Raw genomic sequence first — 27,302 nt, forward strand, 5'->3', positions numbered from 1 at the left:
TTTTAGATCCAATGTTTATATTTATCAATATAAAGCATTTAATGACAAACTTCAATACGTGTCAAAATCTGTGAAAAGGCCCAGGCTTTAATTGGTAAAATGAGCAACTAAGTGATTCTTATAGATTTTCAGAGTTAACTCCCTTGAACACCAATTAATTAAGTTAGGATTAGTTATTGATACGTAGAAGTAAGTTTTAAATGTGATGTATTCTCATATCTCATTTCGATATTTCTAAGACATATCGTTTAATTGTAAGGATTTCCGAGCTGCGTTTGACTGTGCACGCATCAGTTTTAGTTTAATAATGATAATGAACAATCGAGATAGAACAATCCACAGTAGACTAAATAAACGTACCGAGTAAATGATAATCTTCAAAAGTTGACTTATTTCGTTTCGAAACAGCTAGCAGATAAAAAAACGAAAGCCATGTTTATTAATTTCACGCCAGGATATGCACGAGTAATATGTGCTCTTACGTCATAGCTCGCTTCCCACGCACATATTATGAGCAGACGAGATTTCCGATTCATCTATTGTCTGAATGAAACCTCACAAAAAGAAAAAAATACATCAATACATGGAGTTAATTATGTTTTTAATAAAGAACTCACAGGGTAAGTTACGTTATTGTATGAGATATAGATATATCCCGTGCACCAATTGGGCGTTAAATCAAACACGATACGATATTTATGGTAGACCTATTTAAGCCGTCTGTTACCAAAAATAGTTGTTTACCTTGTTCAACACATATTTTCCTTAGACACAAAACGTGGCGTAAGGCGCGTTTTGATTGGTTTGACTGTTTGACCTGTATATGATGGAAAATATATTACAGCGCTATTTAACGTCATAATTTTAATCAGAACATTATTTTAATGTAAAGAAATATTGAACAACCACTTGTATTTTATTATTTTACATATATATACGAAAATCTAATACACAAACAACTTTTCATTGACCAATCAAAACTGAGCTTGCAAAGGGTAAAATTTAGGTCAGTCGCGTCAGAAAAATGGGTCACTGTCATGAAAAGTTCACTGCGGTGTGGTTCAGACGTTTTCTCAAATGGAGGCCAACGATTTTAAATCTCTGACATATTTCTAGAATTTTTTTAATATACCGACAGGAATAAGTGAACATACTGCGTTAAGGTGAGACTGGTTAGTTTTAAGGATATTGTATTTTATATCCTGTTGACGTAATCGCGAGAAAATGTAAAAATCATACATCGATTCTTACCGGCGATTTCTGAGTAAACAAACGGTTAATAGGTTAGTAAGGACGTCTAACGGTAATTTATGACTCAGTGTTTTTTTTACGTTATATATTGTATATTTTCAGTCTAATGATTCCACGTGGACATAATTTTAAATAAAGTAACAATCGATTTTCAGCGATGGACTTAAATAGTGAACTTCACGAAGCGTGACCACATCAACATTGTTTGGAGTTTTTGTTGTTTTGACGTTCCAAGGTCACGGCCGTTGGAGTCGTGGGGTGTTGTTGGCCACCACCATATCTGGGGTTGGTCATGTCTGTGATTATGGGGAAAGAGGCGAGTTTGGATGGATTAGGTAAGTCGAGATTAGTTTTAACCTATTAATTTTAGCTTGATTACATCGAAAGCCTCAAGTTTATTGAAACTTTTTTGAGTCCGTTTCCTGTGCCTAGAACCAGCACTTTTGTCTTTTAGTGAGATCTAAAGAACACCCCCAAAGTGGGGATCGTACCGTGACCACCTGGTCGCTAGGCAGACATCTTATCTTTTACACCATGGTGACCATTTGTCTAGGGATTGCTGTCCTACTCCTAATATTGCTGTTTTTGTATTTTATTCCGAATTCCAAGGCCCTTATTCACCATACAATTCTGAAACCCAAGTATAAGATTGAATGTTTTTTTTTAAGTGTGGTATTCAAGCATTGCTTTATTATTTTAGTCAACTTGGAATTAATTGACTTTGTAAATCCATCTTTATTAAGAACATTCTGTAAAATACATTATCACCAATGGAAGCCTCATTTTACTCAAAACTCTGGGCTTATTTTTCTTATTATGCCCGCCCCCCATTCAAAGAAGAGGGGGTATATTGTTTTGCACATGTCGGTCCTCCGTATGTCCGTTCACCAGATGGTTTCCAGATGATAACTCAAGAACGCTTAGGCCTAGGATCATGAAACTTCATAGGTACATTGATCATGACTCGCAGATGACCCCTATAGATATTCAGGTCACTAGGTCAAAGGTCAAGGTCACGGTGACGCAACTTAGAAAAATGGTTTCCGGATGATAACTCAAGAACGCTTATGCCTAGGATCATGAAACTTCATAGGTACATTGATCATGACTCGCAGATGACCCCTATTGACCATCAGGTCTACCACTAGGTCAAAGGTCAAGGCAGAGCTCCAGATAAGGGTCGTATTTTCGTAATTACGAATTATTTTCAAGTCCGTTATGTATTTATTTTAAAATCTTGTCGTACCATTAAGAATTACAAAATCAAGTTACGAATATTATTTTTACATCGGTTTGTATCAATTTTTATTGAGTTCTTTTCGCGTATTAAAGATCTTTGCGGTGCTTATATAGAATGGTTATCGGGTTTGTTTAACAAAGCGCATTTTTTCCAATAAAAGCGGCGTATACAGTCTATCTGTCATAAAACAATGGCGGCGCCCAGAGAGCGTCCTAAAAAACTGCAAAGCACCAAAAACACGCTTTTAACATATTGTATGCAAAGTGAGCCGAAGTTAAATGTTTAGAAAGACATTATAGAAAAGATCTTATACGATGTTGTATGTTCAGTTGCTGACACAGTTGGAAAAGCTAAACAAAAATGCGACACGACGGGTCCAAACTTAAACACAAAAAAACAACATTGAACGAGTGGAAGGGACAAGTCCTGTGGCTAATCGTTGAAAAGATTGAAGGGAAGACCCGTTTTAAATGTGAAATATGTAAAAATTCATCTAAGGCATGCAATCTAAACACAGTTTGGGCATATGAAGGTATTGGAAAAATAAAATTGTATAATACTGAAAAGACACTGTTGAACTTGTATAAATAAAGTTGCTAGTATGTTTATTTTGATTTTTTTTGCATGAAAATAACCATTATTATTTATTTTTAGGTCATTTAGAAAAAATAAGAATTATTTTTCAAAACTTAGTAGTAACGTTAAGAATAAAATTTCAGAGTTAAGAATTCTTGTTGAAAATCTAGTAGTAATTTAAGAATTTCACAAAACCTTATCTGGGGCTCTGGGTCAAGGTCACGGTGACTTGACACAGTAAAATGGTTTCCAGATGATAACTCAAGAAAGCTTACGCCTAGGATCATGAAACTTCATAGGTACCAGTGTTTTTTTTTCATTCAAAATCAGACCCGGTAACTGGACCCATTCCCAATGGAAAAAAGTATATATTTTTCCCAAATGGGAGCTAAAAATTCCCAATGGAACCAAAATAAATTATTTTTTTTAAATCAATATTTTGTTCATCTTCCATCCATATAAGATATCAACCTTAGTAAATACAATACTGGACACACTTGTATCCTCAATTAAGAAGCATTTGTTAGCAAAACAACAAAAACTTAATGAAACTTGGTCAGAAGATTCATCCTAATAATATCTTGGACGAGTTCAAAAATGATGCCGGTTGGTTGAAAAACATGGTGCCAGGGGGCGGGGCATTTTTCCTTATATGGCTTTAGTAAAACCTTGTTCACACTCTAGAGGCCACATTTATTGTCCAATCTTGATGAAATATGGTCAGAATATTTGTCTTAATGATATCTTGGATGAGTTCGAAAATGGTAACGTTTGCTTAAATAACATGGCCGCCAAGGGGCGGGGCATTTTTCCTTATATGGCTAAAGTAAAATCTTGTTAACACTCTAGAGGCCACATTTATAGTCCGATCTTCATGAAACTGGGTCAGAAGATTCGTCCCAATAATATCTTGGACGAGTTCAAAAATGATGCCAGTTGGTTAAAAAACATTGCCACCACGGGGGCGGGGCTATTTTCCTTATATGGCTATAGTAAAACCTTGTTAACACTCTAGAGGTCAAATTTATTTTCCGATCATCATGAAACGTGGTCAGAAGATTTGTCACAATGATATCTTGGATGAGTTCGAAAATGGTTTTGGTTGCTTTAAAAACATGGCCACCAGGGGTGAGGCATTTTTCCTCAATGGCTATATGGCTTAAGTAAAACCTTGTTAACACTCTAGAGGCCACATTTATAGTCCAAACTTCATGAAATTTGGTCAGAAGATTGGTCTCAATGATATCTTGGATGAGTTCGAAAATAATTATGTTTGCTTGAAAAAAATGGCTTCCAAGGGGCGGGGCATTTTTCCTTATATGGCTATAGTAATATCTTGTTAACACTCTTAGAGGCCACATTTACTGTCCGATCTTATGAAACTTGGTCAGAAGATTCATCCTGATAATATCTTGGACGAGTTTAAAAAATGATGCCGGTTGGTTGAAAAACATGGCTGCCAGGGGCGGGGCATTTTTCCTTATATGCATGGATCATATTTTTTCGGTTTTGGCGGTCCTAGACCGATAGGGGTCATGAAAGACCGATTGAAAATCCCAAGCAGTCGGTCCGATTCTGTTTGCTAAAATTCCCATGTCATGAAATCGATTACACAGTGAACATGCTAACACATCCTAATTACATTCTTATCTCGATTAGGTGTGATAAACCATTCATTGCAGTCTCTAAACCGGTCGTGACCAGTTTATTGCAAGTCAGCTGACAAGTATCAGAATATGACCCCAAGCAGCGAAGATTCGCGCAGTTGTGTATTAGTCATGCGTGAATAACCCCGTGTCAATATCAATCGATAATTTCACTGGCTTATACCTTGCACACTAATCGGTCCATAATGTGTACTCGTCCACGATAAAATCGTTGACAGTTACTTCGGAGATGAAAACCTTGATGTTATCCTCGTGGATATTGTGCATTTCATGCATGATACAGTAAACTTTATATATAAACAAAAGAGAAAATCGGATATTCTGCAATAATTGTGGGCAGACCTTATACACTGAAAGCACGCGCTTTAACTTAACAAAACATGTCGATACATTTTCCACCAGCGTAATAATCCGGCAATTAATGAATGAAAGTTGCGGATCTGATCGACAGAACAGCCGAAAGTTATTTTTATGGGTGGAACTTCACATAAAATAGTACACAAGAAAAATAATATACATGTACATTGTTTAAATCTTTAGTAACAATCGTGTTAGAATCGAAATAATCCATGTACTTTATTTTTTGTTGTTGAATAACCCACGACCAGAAGTTTAAATGCATGGTTTCAAATAACTCGTGCTTCGCACTCGTGATTTACTCCTTACGCATCTTAACTATCGGCCGTGGGTTATTCGTCAACAAACTATAGGCCTAACGTACACGAATTATTTCTTAACTATTTGGTTTTGTTATTGTCAGTAGCCAACCTACACACAGACATTTGTTTGGTTCAGTGCATGTTTGTAAGCTATTATCGAGTCGACAACGATATAAAACATCGGTATTGACTTACACAGATTAATAATATTGACAACGATGAAAAAATGTCAGATAAAACAGCACACGAAACAACAATGAAATAGCAAATGATAAAACCAATTGAGAAAACTCGTATGTTCCGTTAAAAAAAATGCCTAAAGGAATTTTAACTTGTACATTTATTATGGCAAAATCAATGGTTTATATTTTAACGTAATTTGTCATGATTACGGATATAAATTTTCAGACAGTTTTTCCCCATTTAAATCCAGACCAATTGATGTTGCGGGAAAATATGATCCCTGCTTAAATGGCTATAGTAAAACCTTGTTAACACTCTAGAGGCCACATTTATTTTCCGATCTTCGTGAAACTTGGTCAGAAGATTTGTCACAATAATATCTTGTTATCTCAGGTGAGCGACTTTGGGCCTTTCAGGCCCTCTTGTTCCCAGGAGGGCAAAGGGGCATGGTGTATTACTTTCAAAAAAGGCATTTTAACGCACAGTTCTGGATGCCTGGTTTTGAGAGAAACATTTAATCACATTAGAGGCAGTTAAGGGAAAAATATTAACAAGCACATTTAATGGTAATTTATGTATTGAACTAACTTTATTTAATATTAATGTATTTATCTTGCTTTGTCTTCTATTAAAGTTCCATGCTGTTTCAGTAAACTGTAGAGCATGACAAACATAATAAAGCAATATATGCATATGAATCTGATTATAAACAGATCCACTAACATATAAATGAAACCATGTTTGCCTTATCCAATTTTTTAATGATAATCCTGCCAGATGTTTTAACTTTGCGAGTAAACTGAATGCAAACACTGTTTCCGTTACATGTATCCACTGAGTAGATTACTAATAAATATGTTGTCGGCATCGAAAACTTTTTTTGCATTCGTTCTTTATCACATGTTTTTAATTGCATTTCAGTAATCCCTTCTAAATGTATGATCTCCATCATTTATTTGATCGTTGTTTGCCATTTTTGCTGAGAGTCACAATTTATTTGTTCTGTATTGTCGGCCATCGTGTTAAAATGATGTAATCGACAGGTGCACATCTCTAGGTAAAACTGTATAATATGTCCATCTAATAATGTAAAACCATTAAATTTCGTGTGGTACTAATTTTCGTGGATTTCGTTGGCCCACTGAACCACGAATTCAAGTACCAATGATTATTTATACACTTTTAATCCTAAATTTCCGAATGTCATTTCCGACGTTTTCTTGTGTTGTCAGTTATCCGAGATATTTGTTTTTGTAATAGTTACTTCACTTCAGTAGTTAACATTACACTATATCTATCAGTTTTTCTTTTTTTTATTCATCATCGTTAATGTACGTTTTATTAATCATGGTAAATAAAGATAATAAATAGCATTACCAATTGCGAAGAAAAACAAATTTCTTTTACGTGATGTCATAAAATTAACAGTTTGCAGATTTATCATATATGTCAATATGCGCAAATTAAAATTATAAGAGACATAACCGTTTTCACACATGTATTTTGGGGACCTTATTACTCAAGTGTTGCTACTAGTGCTGAGAAGTGCAAATATTGTCAAAACAACATCCATGGCAATTAGCGAGCTGGGACCCACAAGTGCGCCGCTTTATCGCTCTTATCGACAATTATTGGCAACACTTTCATGCTTCAGTGCATATTAACCTCAAGTCTTGCTGTCAACACAGATTAGCAGATTATGCTTCGTTATTACTCTGGTTGTTTTAATAAAAGTATTATTATTATGACGGTCAGTCTTCCCCAAAAATTTGAAATCCACAAAATTACAAGTCAACGAATTAGTTGTTTTTCATTAAACCACGAAATTTCATACCGACGAATTTCTATACGTTTACAGTACGCGATTCGCATTTAATTCAATATTCTTAATGTTTGACTTGACCATGTACAGTACAGGCAACGTGTACTTTGACAAAAACGCGTGTCTGCGGTGTTTAATATTCTTGATGGGTGACATTTCGCGGGGGCGGACACGCTACTGACTGCGGTGTTCGACGAACACCCGAAATCGCCTCGATTGCACGCTATTGTTAACGGGAACACTTGTTATTACCGCGATGCTGCGCAGCCACCGTAAACACCTGTCTGCGAGGGTCATTCACGCGTTTTAAATGTACATGTACATGTACAAAATAAAATCATATACTTCATGTACATGTAGATATTATGTGCACATTTATGCGTACTAAACTCGGGCAGTATGTTAAGTCGGAAACTACATGTAAAACTAAGCGTTTAGATGATCAATACGATTAACTTTTATGGTGTTAATCAATGCAATTGCCCTTTTTGTTTTCACAAAATTGGGTTTCATTTCTCCCGATTTCCAGAAAATGACTTGTACATGTTGCATGAAATCTAAATATGGCGTGTTACAGCGTGTTTGATTTTTATTTTATTCAGATGAAATGTCAATTCCAAATCATTCGCGAGCTTCCCCGGTACTTGAGAAGAAATTCACTACGAAACTTTACATCGAAATTATAAGATCCCAATGTTGTCTGCGCTACTAAGATTTTGTGTAAAAAATAAATACACCAGCGCCAATTGTAGCGCGCTTTTTATGGTTCAGAACAAAGAAAATGAAAATATCATGGGCATATATACATGTATTTATTTGTGTCTACAATTTTTAACAGAACATGAACTCTACACAACACGCGCACTAGGCGTCAGGTTATTTACAAATGTTGGAATTCACCTGTTTTGATTGGGCGCTTATTTCATCAAATCTTAAAATAGAAACATATGCCGAAATTCATTTGATAGTTTAGAGATATGGCGAACGTTTGTGATTTTTGCATTTCTATCACACTTTAATCATCAACATTGACCAGAATTTGCATGAAATTGGAAATCCTGGGATTATCGGGTAATGGACAGAGACGGGAATTTTTGCATGTATGCGGCAATCGATTGTGATTGTTCGTAATCGTTGTAAATTTTTTAGACACCAAATGACACCTATAACACTCAAACGCACGGTAGATTCTTTCTGCAAATTGGTACCGACCTACGTTTATGTTCAATTATTTTATTTCTAGCAAACACGATGAACACCGCGGTATATAGATATTTTGGGTCCGCAGTGATTCACAGTGTCCATCTTATTGAAAACGGCCCCCGCGAATATTTGATCTGAACACCCATCGCGGGGGTCGTTTGGTAAGTGAACACCCTAAAATGAACACCGCGACGAGTGGCGTACGCAAAGTACACATTGCCTGTACTGTAATTTGCGACACAATTTCTATTTGGAATAATGCCGCGGACACTGTTGATTATTATTGTTGTCAACCCAAACTTGCGAGCACGCCATTTTGCATGCCCAAACAAAGCTTTTACTTAACATAAATACGATTAGTTTAGTCAATTTAAACAGCCAATGAAATTTTCCGGTAGTAAAAATACAGATCCGATAAAACGCTTGCGAATATAAATTTTGATTTTTGCCGTCTACAGTTTTATTTTTTCACGCGGGACTTAAACACTGTCGGCGGAATTTATGGAAATAAAATTGCAGATAGATACTTTTATTTTTATTTCATTTTGACATTAAATATGGTCGGTGCTCCCGTAAATCACTTTATTAAAAAATGTTGGCCTTAGGGACTACAAATTTATCAAAATACATGTCTATGTGTTAAAGGGATAATGAAATTTTATAATATCTTGTGTAGTGGACAAGGGCCCTTGTTTGGTCGTTTTTGGGACCAAAATTCAGCCTCATTCCCCGCTTAAAATAGTATACTTTGTTTCCCCTATTTCAGTTAAAAATTCCCCCTTCCAAAAAATTTTTTTTTTTCTTTTATACCTTTGTTGCCAGCCGGTATCGTGCGTTTAACCTTTGATTAAATGTATATTTTTTATATGTAAATTACATTAAAATATAGCAATTGTAAGTGTTGAATTGTTGGTGAAAAGATCTTCTCAAATTCCCCTTTTCGCCTCAAACAACGCGAAATTCCCCCTCTAAGGGCCCCGGCCCCAATCCCCCAAAGTGTAGCAAGGGCCCTGGGACACTATTTAGATTTGAGTAGAAAATTGTGAAACATCTTTTGTGGTTTGAGCTGGATATAACACACTGGATTTTATAAGGATACATTTTTTAAATATTTTGATTTAGTATTTAAAGATTAGAGTTCTAAATAATCTTGAAATCTTTAATACTTTGATCCGGTGGAAAAAACAACACCAATCCCCCAAGTGAGGCATGACTGCCATACATGTACATGTGCATGTACATACTTGATAGGAGAAAAACAAAGCTGGTCAAAAACTGGGACAGCAAAATCCCACTGACATACATGTGTGCAATATTGACCAATCATCAAATATCCAATTAGTAATTTATTATAGCCTGTGGTTGTGAAAATTTGAATGCTTTACAAATTGTGTGATTTAGTTGTTGCCACAACTGTTTTTCAATATGGTAAATGTGTTTTAACCCTTTGCATGCAGGGTTGGCACCAATCGTCCGCCCCCGGTTTTAACCGGAGGTTTTTACCGGTTAAAACCGCCCCGGTCAATACTCCCGAAGTGGTCATTACTGGTCAATACTGGTCGATTGAACTTTACCCCCAATTTTAATTTATATTCCATGCCTAATTAAACAATATTGATAATATAAATTAAACAGACATGTTGCCAATAATGTCTTAAGCTATTAATACCCACTATTTTATACCTGTTCATGCAATTTTTAGGCCAATCTCTCAAAATTTTGCAAATAAGTCAAAGTTGGTCAATTTGATTTTTCTGGTTGATTAATTTTTTTTTCCAATTCTAATGAATTATGATGCTCATATAATTCTGTGCTTGATTCAACAAGAACCTGTCAATTACTGTGTATGAGTTGTTCCTTATACCCCACTGTCCCCACAGTCTTCTAACAGTCTTCTCACCTATACAGGTTGGGGCAGCCAAAACTGATAATAGGGCCTTAAATGGCACCTTTTTGACACAATCCTTACTTGTCATGTATTTTTGCATTGATTTCTTTAAATACTTTTTAACAAAATAGTGTAAAAAACATTAATTTTTATTGATATAAGAATAAAAAACATAATAAGAAATAATTATTAAAAGAAAAAAACAATTGAAAAGAAGAGTAGACCCACAATTGGAAATCATTATTTATTGGCAAAATCAAGAACTTTGATTGTTTATTCATTTGAATACCAATTGAACTTTTTAATATGAAAGGGAAAAAACACCTCTAAATACAGAAAGGAAACAAGTTAGAAGTAACTATTAAATTAATAGCAAGTACAATGTAATCTTCTTGTGTGAGTGATATGAAATAGCCTAAGGGCAGATTTGCTTAATTGTCAATATCAGAGACATAACACTGCATGCATTTTATTACCAACTAAGAGGCTAGATTTATAACCCTAGAATACACAAGAGTTCTGTTTGTCCATCTGCTTATCATATAGATATATCAATAGTTAAGTGAAATGGTACCTACAATAGTAATAATACTTTAGTAACAGATGTGATACACTGAGATAAAGATATTGCCTTAGTCCTTATGTATTTGAGGCTGTTTCCATAAATAATAAAGAAGTAACTTTTTACAGCTTTAAAGATTTTTTTACAATAAATAACTCAGAAAAAAGTTTATCAATTACAGAATAATTATTGATTTAATATAACATGGCTCCTTTGTAATGGTTAAATGCTACAATTTTCAATCGACCAGTATTGACCAGTAATGACCAGTAATGACCAGTATTGACCGGTTTTAACCGGGTATTGACCGCCGGCCCGGTCAATACTCAATTGACCGGTCAATATGCCAACCCTGGGAAATTTGTCGTCTGCTAAAATGTCGTCTGCTGAATTTCTAAAATTAGCATTTTCTTCGATTTTTTTTCAAAGAATACTATCAGAATAGCAAACAGTTTGGATCCTGATGAGACGCCACATACTGTGGTGTCTCATCTGGATCCAAACTGTTTGCAAAGGCCTTCAAAATTCAGTTCCAGCACTGAAAGAGTGAACATGCTACATGTACCATATGAACACAACCAAGTTGAAACTCCAGCTATTTCTGTAAAAAAGAACCTATACAAATTAGACTCATTATATGCCTTAATTTAGGACAAATTGCCATTTAACAAAAATAAAATAGGTATAGATCACACAAACACAATAACAAATGCAAAATACACAGCTTTCAATTGCAAGATTAGAATCAAACCCTACACCATGAAAACTGTGTGTCCAAAAACTTGACCATAAGTCTTCACAGTTGTTTTGATAAACTATTGTAATACTTAAGCTGTATCAAAACAATACTGACAAACTGTGAAACAAGCAGGTCAGGGGAACCTGAAAATAGCAATATTGTCAGACGCAAAGTAAATTGCCATTAGATTTGTTTGGTATATGACTTAGCCTGTCTGAATCGATCAGCACCTTTGAACTTTTCTAAACTGACCCATACCTGATGTAGGTTCATCAGTTCAATACATATTTTACCAATACTAACTTTCTTTATATGCAAACATAGATTATGTAGAAGTTTTCACATATGAATTAAATATACATCACATTTAAAGTGAAATGCACAAGAAATTTTCAGGTAATTTTAAAGTTTGTTCTGGGCTTGTCTGATTTCTTAAAAAAACATTCCTTTCTCTTCTTAACCAGATGCATTGAAAAAACAACAGTGGGCAATAATTATTGTGATCAAAATACATGTATAAGGTTTTATCTCTTAATTCATTAACCCATTTATGCCTAGCGTCTAGAAAAAAGGCCTTTGCGACGTCTCATCAGGGTCTGCGCTGTTTGCTTTGAGGAATTTCTGTAAGAAATAGTCTAAATATAGAAATAAATATACTAGACATTCCTAATTTTGGAAATAAATTGATCCAATTAAGAAGGATGGGTTAGTCCACTAGGAATAAATGGGTTAAGAAATGTTGAGAGTGGAGCCTGTATTTGTTGCATCTGTTTCTATAGGAGAAGCAATCCTTTAAATTTCATGGTTTTATTTTTAGCTCACCGGAGCACAACATGCTCATGGTGAGCTTTTGTGATCGCCTTTTATCTGTCGTCGGTCATGCGTTGTGCAGCGTTAACATTTGACTTGTTAACTCTCTTGAGGCCACATTTATTGTCCAATCTTCATGAAATTTGGTCAGAAGATTGGTCTCAATGATATCTTGGATGAGTTTGAAAATGGTTACATTTGCTTAAAAAACATGGCTGCCAAGGGGCGGGGCATTTTTCCTTATATGGCTATACAGTGCTCCAGCCAGCTTTTCAAAATAGAGGGGAGCTTCCTCCAAAAGGGCACATTTCACGCGTAATTTTGGAAAATAGGGCATTTGGTTATAAATATACTTAAGTATATACTTTGGTTATACTATATACTTATGAATTGTAAACATTAGTGCATTGGATGATTTCACCAATTGTATGCTGTTCCTCATTTTGTGTAATGAAATTATAATAAATATATTACTATCTACATTGGCGCTAAGGAAAACAACTTAGTTTCCAATTTCATAACCGACTTGGGCTAGCATCAGACTACACGCATTAGAGATATGTAGATATCATATTTCTTTCCGATGTGTGTGTGTGTGTGTGTCGGGGGGGGTGGGGAATTTTGATGTTTTTTTATCACCTATCATCATTGAACTGCATGTTAATCTTTCAGGTTCCAGTTTCAGCATCAGTGGCCTTGTAGAAGAAACAAAGAAAACATGAAATAAATTCAGGGGTTTCACTGGGTCAAAAAAACGTTGTGACTGTCACCACTTAAATTCGTTGCTATTAATAACTTTGAACCAATGTTTGTCCACAATAAATAATATTAATTCAAACAAAAATCGTTATTGACAAATTTAAAGTCTAAACAATGATCAATGCCACCATGAAGTAGCATCCAGTCTGGAGGATAAAATGAAACATTGTTATTGTTACTAATAGGATATATTTATTTTACAACACATTATTTCAACTATTGTCAACAATGTTGACAGTTTTGTTAGGTCGCGAAAATATATGACAATATCAAAATTACATTGCAGAGGGATAAATCCTCCTTCCAAACAAGTTCTTTATTTGTTGAAATAACAACTGTCTGCCCCTATTCATGTTAAAATTCATCATGATTGAGGACAGAAAGTGTTCTAAAGTTCAGAAATAAAATCCAAACACAAATATGTTTTCCATGTCGTATTTTCGGACTAAAAATTAACCGCATATTCACATTAAAAAAGATTATTAATTTTCAAATTTTAAATGGTATTTTGAATTACAAATCACTATTTTTGCAAACAAAAAATCATAGCCAAAGACTTCAGAAGTTTAAAAAAATTCGATAGTGCTGAGTTTGATTTCATTCGAGTGTGATTGTGCCTAACCATTTATACGGCCTGAAAACAGGGATTTACTGTAGAGACCAAAAGGGCAATTGACAGACAAATAGAGGGGCGCTTTTTAAGGGGGCAAATTTTAGAGGGGCGCAGCGCCCCTCTATTTATTGCTAGCTGGTGCACTGGCTATATATGGCTATAGTTAAATCTTGTTAACACTCTAGAGGCCACATTTATTGTCTGATCTTCATGAAACTTGGTCAGAAGATTCTTCCCAATAATATCTTGAACGAGTTCGAAAATGATGCGGGTTGGTTGAAATACATGGCCGCCAGGGGGCGGGGCATTTTTCCTTATATGGCTATAGTAAAACCTTGTTAACACTCTAGAGGCCACATTTATTTTCCAATCTTCATGAAACTTGCTCAGAAGATTTGTCCCACTAATATCTGGGATGAGTTAAAAAATGGAAATCTTTGCTTGAAAAACATGGCTTCCAAGGGGCGGGGCATTTTTCCTTATATGGCTATATATGGCTATAGTAAAATCTTGTTAACACTCTAGAGGCCACATTTATTGTCCAATCTACATGAAACTTGGTCAGAAGATTCATCCCAATAATCTCTTGGACGAGTTCGAAAATGATGCCGGTTGGTTTAAAAAACATGGCCACCAGGGGGCGGGGCATTTTTCCTCATATGGCTATATGTAGTAAAACCTTTTTAACACTCTAGAGGCCACGTTTTCTGTCCAATCTTGATGAAATATGGTCAGAAGATTTGTCTTAATGATATCTTGGATGAGTTCAAATTGATTTCATTTGCTTGAAAAACATGGCCTCCAAGGGGCGGGGCATTTTTCTTTATATGGCTATATAAGGCTATAGTAAAACCTTGTTAACACTCTAGAGGTCACATTTATTTTCCGATCATCATGAAACTTGGTCAGAAGATTTGTCCCAATGATAACTTGGATGAGTTCAAAAATGGTAACGTTTGCTTGAAAAACATGGCCGACAAGGCCCAAGGGGTGGGGCATTTTTCCTTATATGGCTTTATAAAATCTTGTTAACACTCTAGAGGCCACATTTATAGTCTGATCTTCATTAAAATTGGTCAGAAGATTCATCCCAATAATATCTTGGACGAGTTAAAAAATGATGCCGGTTGGTTGAAAAACATGGCCACCACGGGGTGGGGCTATTTTCCTTATATGGCTATAGTAAAACCTTGTTAACACTCTAGAGGTCACATTTATTTTCCGATCATCATGAAACTTGGTCAGAAGATTTGTCCCAATGATATCTTGGATGAGTTCGAAAATGGTTTTGGTTGCTTTAAAAACGTGGCCACCAGGGGCGGGGCATTTTTCCTTATATGGCTATATATGGCTATAGTAAAACCTTGTTAACACTCTAGAGGCCACATTTATTGTCCAATCTTCATAAAATTCGGTCAGAAGATTGGTCTCAATGATATCTTGGATGAGTTCGAAAATAATAATGTTTGCTTGAAAAAAATGGCTTCCAAGGGGCGGGGCATTTTTCCTTATATGGCTTTAGTAAAATCTTGTTAACACTCTAGAGGCCACATTTACTGTCCGATCTTCATGAAACTTGGTCAGAAGATTCATCCCGATAATATCTTGGACGAGTTCAAAAATGATGCCAGGGGATGGGGCATGTTTATATGGCTATAGTATAACTTGTTAACACTCTAGAGGCCACATTTATTTTCCGATCTTCGTGAAACTTGGTTGGAAGATTTGTCCCAATAATATCTTGTTATCTCAGGTGAGCGACTTTGGGCCTTTCAGGCCCTCTTGTTCATTTGTTGTGTGTCAAAGAGGCCTCTGAGTATTGCAACAAATTGCTTGATTCTATGATAATTGACTGTCCTTTATCTCAGACAACTTTTCAGCCTAGACTGGATTTTTATTTAAAAGTGACTTTCTTCGAGCAAAAAATTCCATAAAACTGGAAATTGTTGTCCCTGATGAGCCGCTGCAGACTAATGGGATGACACTTATTCACATGCATTTACCCCTATTTTGGCAGAGCGAAACCCATTTGAAAATGTTTCTTTCAGAGTTTGATGGCGACACAGTTCTGTGCAGGGTGTGCGGCGATAAAGCAAGTGGCTTTCATTATGGAGTGCACGCGTGCGAGGGTTGCAAGGTATAGTGCTTGTTAGCTTCTTTACAATGTTCCACTCAAAAGCAACTTGCAAAAGGATATTATTGTATAGGGGTGTGATTTTTCCGTGGATTTCCGCGGATAGGGTTGTCTGAGGATCGTTTCTGAGATTCACGGAAATTCGTTAAAAAAATGGGGCGGGGGTACGATCGATTCCGCGGATGTATTTCATAAACGGCCTGAAATATCCGCCGCGAAACCTCTCCACATATTACACTGGTAGATTCTACCTAAGCATTTTAGCTCACCTGTCACGAAGTGACATGGTGAGCTTATGTGACCGTGTGATGTCAGGCGTCCGTATGTGCGTGCGTGTGTCCGTCAACAATTTGCTTGTGTAGACAGCAGGGCTTTCCTTTGACCCTAGCTCCCGGGTTTTGACGCATGAAAATTACAGAATATACCGACTTGCGTCAACGAGATCAAAAGTTGTTAAGACTAAGCAATAATTGGCTCAGGGCGGAGTATTTCATTTAGTAGACCTTAATCGTTAATGCCCGCTTCCAATCATCGAAGCACAAGTCCACCCAGTAGGCGGAGTTTGGTTAATTGAGAAATCTAGTATTGACCAATTAAAACACTGCTGGTTCGATGATGCGTGTATAAACTTTCCATTATTTATCATAGCGTTTGTTATCAGCTGTTTGAGGAAAAGACGTGTATTAAACCCACCTAGTAATCCAACTCCCAGGTATTGACCCTCTAAGCTGTACGTATGTACTCATAAAAGCTCAGAGTATTTAAGAAGAACTATAAACCCCCCAAAACAGAATGGACTCATCCGCGTCAGTTTTAATAATATTCAATATAAAATAATAACATCCATATCCACAGTACACTGTAAAGCATATTTTGAGATATTTCCAGAGTATGTCAGAATGTATTTCCAGAGCTGAATGCACCCATCACTGTTTAACTTCATGTTTGCTCAATTCAAAGGCGCGCGAAAGTTATGCCGTCATATGTACTGTATACAACGTCAAATTACACGCTTTGCATTAGTGCTGCAACAATACGCCAGAAACCGTATTGCAATATATTGTCAGTTCAAAAACCCGTATTGCAATATATCGCAATATATTGCTAACTTGTACCAAAATTATAACTTGCCAATTATCCGATAATCCCGTATATTCCAGTTTTAAAGCAAATTCTGGTATATATTTACTATAAATGTGCTCAAGAATAACAAGAAACACAAACATTCGCAAATTTTCTTAAGTATCAAATAAATTTTGGAGTTTGTTACTATTTATTATATAAAGATGTGATGAAATAACGTCCAACCGCGGCGTTTTTTTCCACTGAACACGCGTCATTCACCTGACGTGATGTTCCCGTTTTTATACAACACAAAATACACCCATACTTTCCATGCGACATTCTACATGTCTGTATAATTTTCGCGCGCTTTTTATTGAGAAAAAGCACTTTTTATATGACGCTAGATTTTTTAATTGTCGCATTAGCATTAAAATTTGGAAGCTTATTTCCGAAATTCGGATTACAAATTTAATAATGCTCAATTCAGAATCGAATGAAACATTTACAGCTGTGCGCAATTAATTCAACAATAATCTGTTCAAAAGCATCGAACGAATGCTGCGATGTAACAACGCTACTCCGTATAATACACTTTCAGAATGCTATTTTTACGAAAAAAAAAATTTACACTGCTTTTTTTGTTTACCTTGTTATCATTATTTCGGATGGCTTTTCTGGACGAAATGTGAATGAATTTTTGTAAAATTTTCGTACCGGTATGATGAAAATCGTATCGCAATACAATATGCGGATTGCGTATTGCGATATATACCGATATACCGGTATATTGTTGCAGCACTACTTTGCATCAAAGTTGCTAAAAATAACTATAGAACCGATATAACTGACCTTGCGGCAAAGTGACAATTTTCGCATGTGCTAATTGATTACAAAATACATGTAGGTGTAATAATTGACCGTTTGAGAAGGCATAGAAAACGGCGTGTTTGTCGCACGTCTTCAGTGAAGATGGCACATAAAATAATTAAAGGGTGTCGGAATTTTTAATGGGATTAAATACGGAGGCACCTTTATCGGTGAGTAGAAATAATTTCCTTTTATAGTTTACTGATTTATATAGGCTATTGTGTTAAGGTGCCACCCATATGATTTTTTGTGATAGCCAGCGGAACTGTTTTTTTTAACATTTTGTATTTCATTCTTAATTTAATAGCCAAGCGAAACGGTCAAACAAAGTTATTGGATCCCAGAATCTGTTATACCATCCCAGAATGTGCTGCGCAAGTTTCAGGACATATGCAAGAGAAGAAAGTGATAGTTTGCTGGTTTTATGCTAGTTGTGTGTGTGTAGTCAAAGTGTTGTTTTATTACCTTTTCTTTACTAGGGCACCCATTTGAGATCACTCTTTAAATGCACGAATGATTTATTTATTTGCTCAAATGATTGTTAGTTTGTAGGACATATGACATATTGTTTTGCTGTATACATGAAGTAAATGTTGTATTAGAATACATATTTTGTATGTAATCTTTGAGATGTTTTGTAGGACATATGACATATTGCTCTCTGAGATGTTGTGTAAGACATGATATGACATATTACTCTTTGAGATGTTGTTTAGAACATATGACATATTACTCTGCTGTATACATGAAGTAAATGTTGTATTAGAATACATGTTTTGTATTTATTAATCATTGAGATATTGTGTTTAAATGCATAGTGTTGTAGTGACAGTAAAATGTAAGAAATAAATGTTAACATATCTTTTAATTTGTTGCTTTTTATATATTATACCTCAGTAATTTGCTTAAATTGCAAAAAATCATTGACTCTCCTGCGTTATTATTAGGACTCTTATAAGTTTGATTTTGACTCTTGAAAATATGGTCCCAAGAGTCCTTGACTCTTGAGATTTGAGGTCTAAGGAAAGCCCTGGTAGACAGTAGAGGTCACAGTTTTCATCCAACCTCTATGAAATTTGGTCAGAATGTTGATCTTGATGTAATCTGGGTTGGGATTGTATTAAGGTCATCTGGGGTCAACACCTAAATCACTAGGTCAAAAACTAGGTCACATAATAGGTTAAATTATAGAAAAACCTTGTGTAGACAATAGAGGTCGCAGTTTTCATCCAGTCTTTATGAAATTTGGTCAGAATGTTTATCTTGATGAAATCTGGGTTGGGATTGTATTTGGGTCATCTGGGGTCAAAAACTAGGTCACTAGGTCAAATAATTGAAAAATCATCAACAATTTGTTTGTGTAGACAGTAGGGGTCACAGTTTTCATCCAATGTTTATGAAATTTGGTCAGAATGTTTATCTTGATAAAATCTGGGTTGGGATTGTATTTGGGTCGTCTGGGGTCAAAAACTAGGTCACTAGGTCAAATAATAGAAAAACCTTGTGTAGACAATAGAGGTCGCAGTTTTCATCCAATCTTTATGAAATTTGGTCAGAATGTTTATCTTGATGAAATCTGGCTTGGGAATGTATTTGGGTCATCTGAGGTAAAAACTAGGTCACAAGGTCAAATAATGGAAAAAACGTCAACAATTTGTTTGTCATCCATTCTTTATGAAATTTGGCCGGAATATTTATCTATATGAAATCTGGGTTGGGATTGTATTTTGGTCATCTGGGGTCAAAAACTAGGACACTATGTCAAAAACTAGGTCACTAGGTCAAATAATAGAAAAACCTTGTGTAGACAATAGAGGTCACAGTTTTCATCCAATCTTCATGAAATTTGGTCTGAATATTTGTCTTGATGAAATCTGGGTTGGGATTGTATTTTGGTCATCTTGGGTCAAAAACTAGGTCATCTGGGGTCAAAAACTAGGACACTATGTCAAAAACTAGGTCACTAGGTCAAATAATAGAAAAACCTTGTGTAGACAATAGAGGTCACAGTTTTCATCCAATCTTTATAAAACTTGATCAGAATGTTTATCTTGATGAAATCTGTGTTGGGATTGTATTTGGGTCACCTTGGGTCAAAAACTAGGGTCAATAGGTCAAATATTAGAAAAACCTTGTGTAGACAATACAGGTCACAGTTTTCATCCAAACTTTATGAAATTTAGTCAGAATGTTTATCTTGATGAAAAATGAGTTGGGATTGTATTTGGTTAGTCAGGTGAGCAATTCAGGGCCATGATGGCCCTCTTGTTGAGACGAGCTATATCATTGGCTAAGAGTTTCCCAAACTTCTAATAAAAGTCAATCTTTTACAAATTTTTTGGTAATTCTTTGCTGATTTGTGTGCAAATGGCAACAATGTGAAGCGAAAATTAGGATTATTGAACAAACAAATCTCACAAAATCTCGGAGATTACAAATTATTGAAAAACAACTTCCAATTGGAATAGAAACAACAGTGGATATAAAGCAGAAAGCCATACCAATATCTGAATGGGTACGGAAGATCGACTGTCCTGGTAAGGCAGCCTGTGGTAAAATGTCGCTAGTTGAACACTGCAACAGTGATAACCATATTTCCAAGGGAAAGGCATTGAGCTAAACCAAAAGCTTCTCTTCATTGTTCACAAGGATCGTAGCACATATTGTTTTTGATCACAATTAATAATGTTTACTCTGTTTATCTTATATGTTAAATTTGAAGTTTAAAAGGTTTTAATAAATAAATATTGTAATGAAGTTTAGGAAATTGCTAATTATCCCCCGCCAAAGGCAGAGGGATATTGTTTTGGCGTTGTTCGTCCATCCGTCCGTCCGTCTTTCCGTCCGTCCATCCGTCCGGCACTTCTGTATCCGGAGCCATATCTTGGAAGTGCTTTGGCAGATTTCATTGAAACTTGGTATGAGTATATATATGGATAAGAGGATGATGCACGCCAAATGGCATTGTACACCATCTGTTAATAACGGAGTTATGACCCTTTGTATCTTGAAAAAATGCTTTTTTGAGTGTGAAATATAACACTTTCGTGTCCAGAAGCATATTGGCGGGGGATATCAATTAAACAAATTTGCTCGTTTTAAGGTTTATAATAATAATTGCTTTCTGCACGCGATTCGCATTGTCAAAATCAGTTAACAGAATTTTCCATCCCTTGGACTTCACCTCAATCACACCCCTGTATATACAACTAGCATAAAGTCAGAAAGCCTGCAGGATTTTATTCTGTTTGCTTTCGTCATTATTATAGGGCTAGAAACGAAGCCTTTAAAAATTAAATCTGGCAAGAAAGGTCACTATTTTCTAAGGGACTGCAAACACGTTAAAATGCTTGTCTGAGTTGTAAAGGATTAAAACCTTAATATGAGTTGTTAACGATTTCAATTATGATGTGTTTAAAAGGATCATAATTAGTTTTACCTGTTTTTGTTGAGATGGATTTTTAATTTGCTATAGTTTTTGTTAATGTTAATGTAAATGTTAATTTTCTGGTTGATGTTATAATTCAATAAAAATCTAGGTCTACATAATATTAAACTTTTGCAATGATAAACTTATATAAAAATAAACTTTATGTAATAATAAACTTTTGTAATAATAGAAGTTATTAAATAATAAACTTATGAAATTGTACAATTTTGTAATAATAAACTTCAGTTTTCATCAATGTTCAGGGTTTTTTCCGGCGGAGCATCCAGCAGAAGATCCAGTACCGGCCATGCCTGAAGAACCAGCAGTGTAACATCATGAGGGTGAATCGCAACCGGTGTCAGTACTGCAGGCTGAAGAAATGTATAGCTGTAGGAATGTCCAGAGATGGTGAGTGGAATGTTATATGGATCTGTGTTCTGGGAAAACAGGGTTTATATTAAACAGTCCCATATAAGCTTCTGCAGTCTAGGCCAAACAAAATGAATGTTGTGAACATGGCCGCCAGGGATGGTGGGGTAATTTTCTATACAGGCCTATTGTTAATACTTTGGAACACCTTACTTTTAAAGTCAGTCTTGTCATACTAATAATTTGAAATATTTGCTGAAGAGTTTTAATCTTTGTTTCTTTCCATCTAAGTCTCTCGGGTAAGCGACCCTGGGCCCTTTGGGTCACTGGAGTTTTCCACTCTCCATAAATTGTGTTCTTTAGATTAAGTTAGACTTATTGTATAAACAACATTTTTGAAGCAACTTCTAGACTAACAGTAACAGTAACTAATATTTATATCAGTGTTTTGACAGATTGTGAACTTCTTTTTACATTCATTAAGGTATTTGCTGTATTTGTTCATTTTTAACGATGCATAGATTCTTATGACTTAAGTTAGTTATTTTCATTAAAGCTGCTTTGGTTTTCACTTATAGATTAATTCTTTGAGTGTATTCAGGCGTATCTGACTGGACACCTTTAGTTAATTGAATTACAACCAGTAAGTGTGTTAGAAATAAGCGTTCTTTAATAAGACTCGATAAATATTTCCGTATTTCATAAGTGCTCCCACAGTTACATAACTCGTAACCGTCCCGTGACCAGTTCACTTGCGTAAGCGAACGAGACCGCACTACCACAGTTGTTTATAGTAAAACATTGTGAATACTTTGAGTCACATTTTTAGTTCAATCTGAATGACACTTGCTGATCTGCACACATGGTGACAATCTTTATGAGCATAATATTTTTTGCTCATGGTGAACTTTTGTGATCACCTTTTGTCAATTGTCTGTCTTCCATTGTGTGTCATGAATATTTGCCTTGTTAACACTGTAGAGGCCACATTTATTGTTGGATCTTCATGAAACTTTTTCTGAAGATTTGTCCCAATAATATCTTGGACGAGTTAAAAAATAGTTCCAGTCTGTTGAAAAACATTTTCGCCATGGGGCCATTTGTTGTTCATTCTTCATGAAACTTGGTTAGAACCTTTGTTCTATTGATGTCTTGGGCTGCAAAGAACAGGTCATTTCTTTTTATGTCCCCCACTATAGTAGTGGGGGACATATTGTCTGTCTGTTGGTCTGTCTGTTGGTCTGTCTTTTGGTCTGTCTGTTTGCGCCAACTTTAACATTTTGCAATAACTTTTGCTATATTGAAGATAGCAACTTCATATTTGGCATGCATGTGTATCTCATGAAGCTGCACATTTTGAGTGGTGAAAGGTCAAGGTCATCCTTCAAGGTCAGAGGTCAAATATATGTGGCCAAAATCGCTCATTTTATGAATACTTTTGCAATATTGAAGATAGCAACTTGATATTTGGCATGCATGTGTATCTCATGGAGCTGCACATTTTGAGTGGTGAAAGGTCAAGGTCATCCTTCAAGGTCAGAGGTCAAATATATGTGGCCCAAATCGCTTATTTTATAAATACTTTTGCAATATTGAAGATAGCATCTTGATATTTGGCATGCATGTGCATCTCATGGAGCTGCACATTTTGAGTGGTGAAAGGTCAAGGTCAAGGTCATCCTTCAAGGTCAGAGGTCAAATATATGTGGCCCAAATCGCTTATTTTATGAATACTTTTGCAATATTGAAGATAGCAACTTGATATTTGGCATGCATATGTATCTCATGGAGCTGCACATTTTGAGTGGTGAAATGTCAAGGTCAAGGTCATCCTTCACAAGGTCAAGGTCATCCTACAAGGTCAAACATCATATAGGGGGACATTGTGTTTCACAAACACATCTTGTTATCTCAGGTGAGCGACTTTGGGCCTTTCAGGCCCTCTTGTTCAACATTTATTGCAGCGGTCAGATTTGGCAGACAGCCAAAGAAGAAGAAGGCGTGCACCATTGATATTGGTTATAAATTGTATAGAATTTGTAGAAAGCTCTAAATACAAATGAATTCAACACTCTGTTTCAAATTTAATTGCAGCTGCGAGATTTGGCAGAGTGCTAAAGAATGAGAAAGCGCACACCATCATTGATAGAAAGCCAAATCAAACTGAATTTATCAATCTATATCAACATTCATTGCAGCGGTGCACACCATCATTGATAGAAAGCCAAATCAAACTGAATTTATCAATCTATATCAACATTCATTGCAGCGGTGCACACCATCATTGATAGAAAGCCAAATCAAACTGAATTTATCAATCTATATCAACATTCATTGCAGCGGTGCACACCATCATTGATAGAAAGCCAAATCAAACTGAATTTATCAATCTATATCAACATTCATTGCAGCGGTGCACACCATCATTGATAGAAAGCCAAATCAAACTGAATTTATCAATCTATATCAACATTCATTGCAGCGGTGCACACCATCATTGATAGAAAGCCAAATCAAACTGAATTTATCAATCTATATCAACATTCATTGCAGCGGTGCACACCATCATTGATAGAAAGCCAAATCAAACTGAATTTATCAATCTATATCAACATTCATTGCAGCGGTGCACACCATCATTGATAGAAAGCCAAATCAAACTGAATTTATCAATCTATATCAACATTCATTGCAGCGGTGCACACCATCATTGATAGAAAGCCAAATCAAACTGAATTTATCAATCTATATCAACATTCATTGCAGCGGTGCACACCATCATTGATAGAAAGCCAAATCAAACTGAATTTATCAATCTATATCAACATTCATTGCAGCGGTGCACACCATCATTGATAGAAAGCCAAATCAAACTGAATTTATCAATCTATATCAACATTCATTGCAGCGGCGCACACCATCATTGATAGAAAGCCAAATCAAACTGAATTTATCAATCTATATCAACATTCATTGCAGCGGTGCACACCATCATTGATAGAAAGCCAAATCAAACTGAATTTATCAATCTATATCAACATTCATTGCAGCGGCGCACACCATCATTGATAGAAAGCCAAATCAAACTGAATTTATCAATCTATATCAACATTCATTGCAGCGGTGCACACCATCATTGATAGAAAGCCAAATCAAACTGAATTTATCAATCTATATCAACATTCATTGCAGCGGTGCACACCATCATTGATAGAAAGCCAAATCAAACTGAATTTATCAATCTATATCAACATTCATTGCAGCGGTGCACACCATCATTGATAGAAAGCCAAATCAAACTGAATTTATCAATCTATATCAACATTCATTGCAGCGGTGCACACCATCATTGATAGAAAGCCAAATCAAACTGAATTTATCAATCTATATCAACATTCATTGCAGCGGTGCACACCATCATTGATAGAAAGCCAAATCAAACTGAATTTATCAATCTATATCAACATTCATTGCAGCGGTGCACACCATCATTGATAGAAAGCCAAATCAAACTGAATTTATCAATCTATATCAACATTCATTGCAGCGGTGCACACCATCATTGATAGAAAGCCAAATCAAACTGAATTTATCAATCTATATCAACATTCATTGCAGCGGTGCACACCATCATTGATAGAAAGCCAATTCAAACTGAATTTATCAATCTATATCAACATTCATTGCAGCGGTGCACACCATCATTGATAGAAAGCCAAATCAAACTGAATTTATCAATCTATATCAACATTCATTGCAGCGGTGCACACCATCATTGATAGAAAGCCAATTCAAACTGAATTTATCAATCTATATCAACATTCATTGCAGCGGTGCACACCATCATTGATAGAAAGCCAAATCAAACTGAATTTATCAATCTATATCAACATTCATTGCAGCGGTGCACACCATCATTGATAGAAAGCCAAATCAAACTGAATTTATCAATCTATATCAACATTCATTGCAGCGGTGCACACCATCATTGATAGAAAGCCAATTCAAACTGAATTTATCAATCTATATCAACATTCATTGCAGCGGTGCACACCATCATTGATAGAAAGCCAATTCAAACTGAATTGATCAATCTATATCAACATTCATTGCAGCGGTGCACACCATCATTGATAGAAAGCCAAATCAAACTGAATTTATCAATCTATATCAACATTCATTGCAGCGGTGCACACCATCATTGATAGAAAGCCAAATCAAACTGAATTTATCAATCTATATCAACATTCATTGCAGCGGTGCACACCATCATTGATAGAAAGCCAATTCAAACTGAATTTATCAATCTATATCAACATTCATTGCAGCGGTGCACACCATCATTGATAGAAAGCCAAATCAAACTGAATTTATCAATCTATATCAACATTCATTGCAGCGGTGCACACCATCATTGATAGAAAGCCAAATCAAACTGAATTTATCAATCTATATCAACATTCATTGCAGCGGTGCACACCATCATTGATAGAAAGCCAAATCAAACTGAATTTATCAATCTATATCAACATTCATTGCAGCGGTGCACACCATCATTGATAGAAAGCCAAATCAAACTGAATTTATCAATCTATATCAACATTCATTGCAGCGGTGCACACCATCATTGATAGAAAGCCAAATCAAACTGAATTTATCAATCTATATCAACATTCATTGCAGCGGTGCACACCATCATTGATAGAAAGCCAAATCAAACTGAATTTATCAATCTATATCAACATTCATTGCAGCGGTGCACACCATCATTGATAGAAAGCCAAATCAAACTGAATTTATCAATCTATATCAACATTCATTGCAGCGGTGCACACCATCATTGATAGAAAGCCAAATCAAACTGAATTTATCAATCTATATCAACATTCATTGCAGCGGTGCACACCATCATTGATAGAAAGCCAAATCAAACTGAATTTATCAATCTATATCAACATTCATTGCAGCGGTGCACACCATCATTGATAGAAAGCCAAATCAAACTGAATTTATCAATCTATATCAACATTCATTGCAGCGGTGCACACCATCATTGATAGAAAGCCAAATCAAACTGAATTTATCAATCTATATCAACATTCATTGCAGCGGTGCACACCATCATTGATAGAAAGCCAAATCAAACTGAATTTATCAATCTATATCAACATTCATTGCAGCAGTGCACACCATCATTGATAGAAAGCCAAATCAAACTGAATTTATCAATCTATATCAACATTCATTGCAGCGGTGCACACCATCATTGATAGAAAGCCAAATCAAACTGAATTTATCAATCTATATCAACATTCATTGCAGCGGTGCACACCATCATTGATAGAAAGCCAAATCAAACTGAATTTATCAATCTATATCAACATTCATTGCAGCGCACACCATCATTGATAGAAAGCCAAATCAAACTGAATTTATCAATCTATATCAACATTCATTGCAGCGCA

At 35.6% G+C, this 27,302-nt stretch overlaps 1 protein-coding gene across 4 annotated transcripts in view; it reads left to right on the forward strand.

Annotated features, from left to right (window-relative positions):
- Nucleotides 1-509: 509 nt before the first annotated feature.
- Nucleotides 510-27,302, forward strand: part of LOC127848901 (uncharacterized) — a 54,753-nt gene continuing 27,960 nt past the window's right edge. For 2 of the 4 annotated variants that reach the window (XM_052381571.1, XM_052381575.1), the window contains exons 1-4: nt 1,026-1,163; nt 1,354-1,586; nt 16,021-16,109; nt 21,732-21,876. In XM_052381571.1, coding sequence (XP_052237531.1) covers nt 1,544-1,586; nt 16,021-16,109; nt 21,732-21,876 — 277 coding nt within the window. In that variant the 5' untranslated portion in view covers nt 1,026-1,163; nt 1,354-1,543. Of the gene's footprint in view, nt 621-1,017; nt 1,164-1,353; nt 1,587-16,020; nt 16,110-21,731; nt 21,877-27,302 lie in introns of those variants that run through there. The other 2 variants (XM_052381573.1, XM_052381572.1) reach the window with 2 other exon arrangements.

This window comes from Dreissena polymorpha, chromosome 10 (genome assembly GCF_020536995.1).
Source record: "Dreissena polymorpha isolate Duluth1 chromosome 10, UMN_Dpol_1.0, whole genome shotgun sequence".
Taxonomy (NCBI): Eukaryota; Metazoa; Mollusca; class Bivalvia; order Myida; family Dreissenidae; genus Dreissena; species Dreissena polymorpha.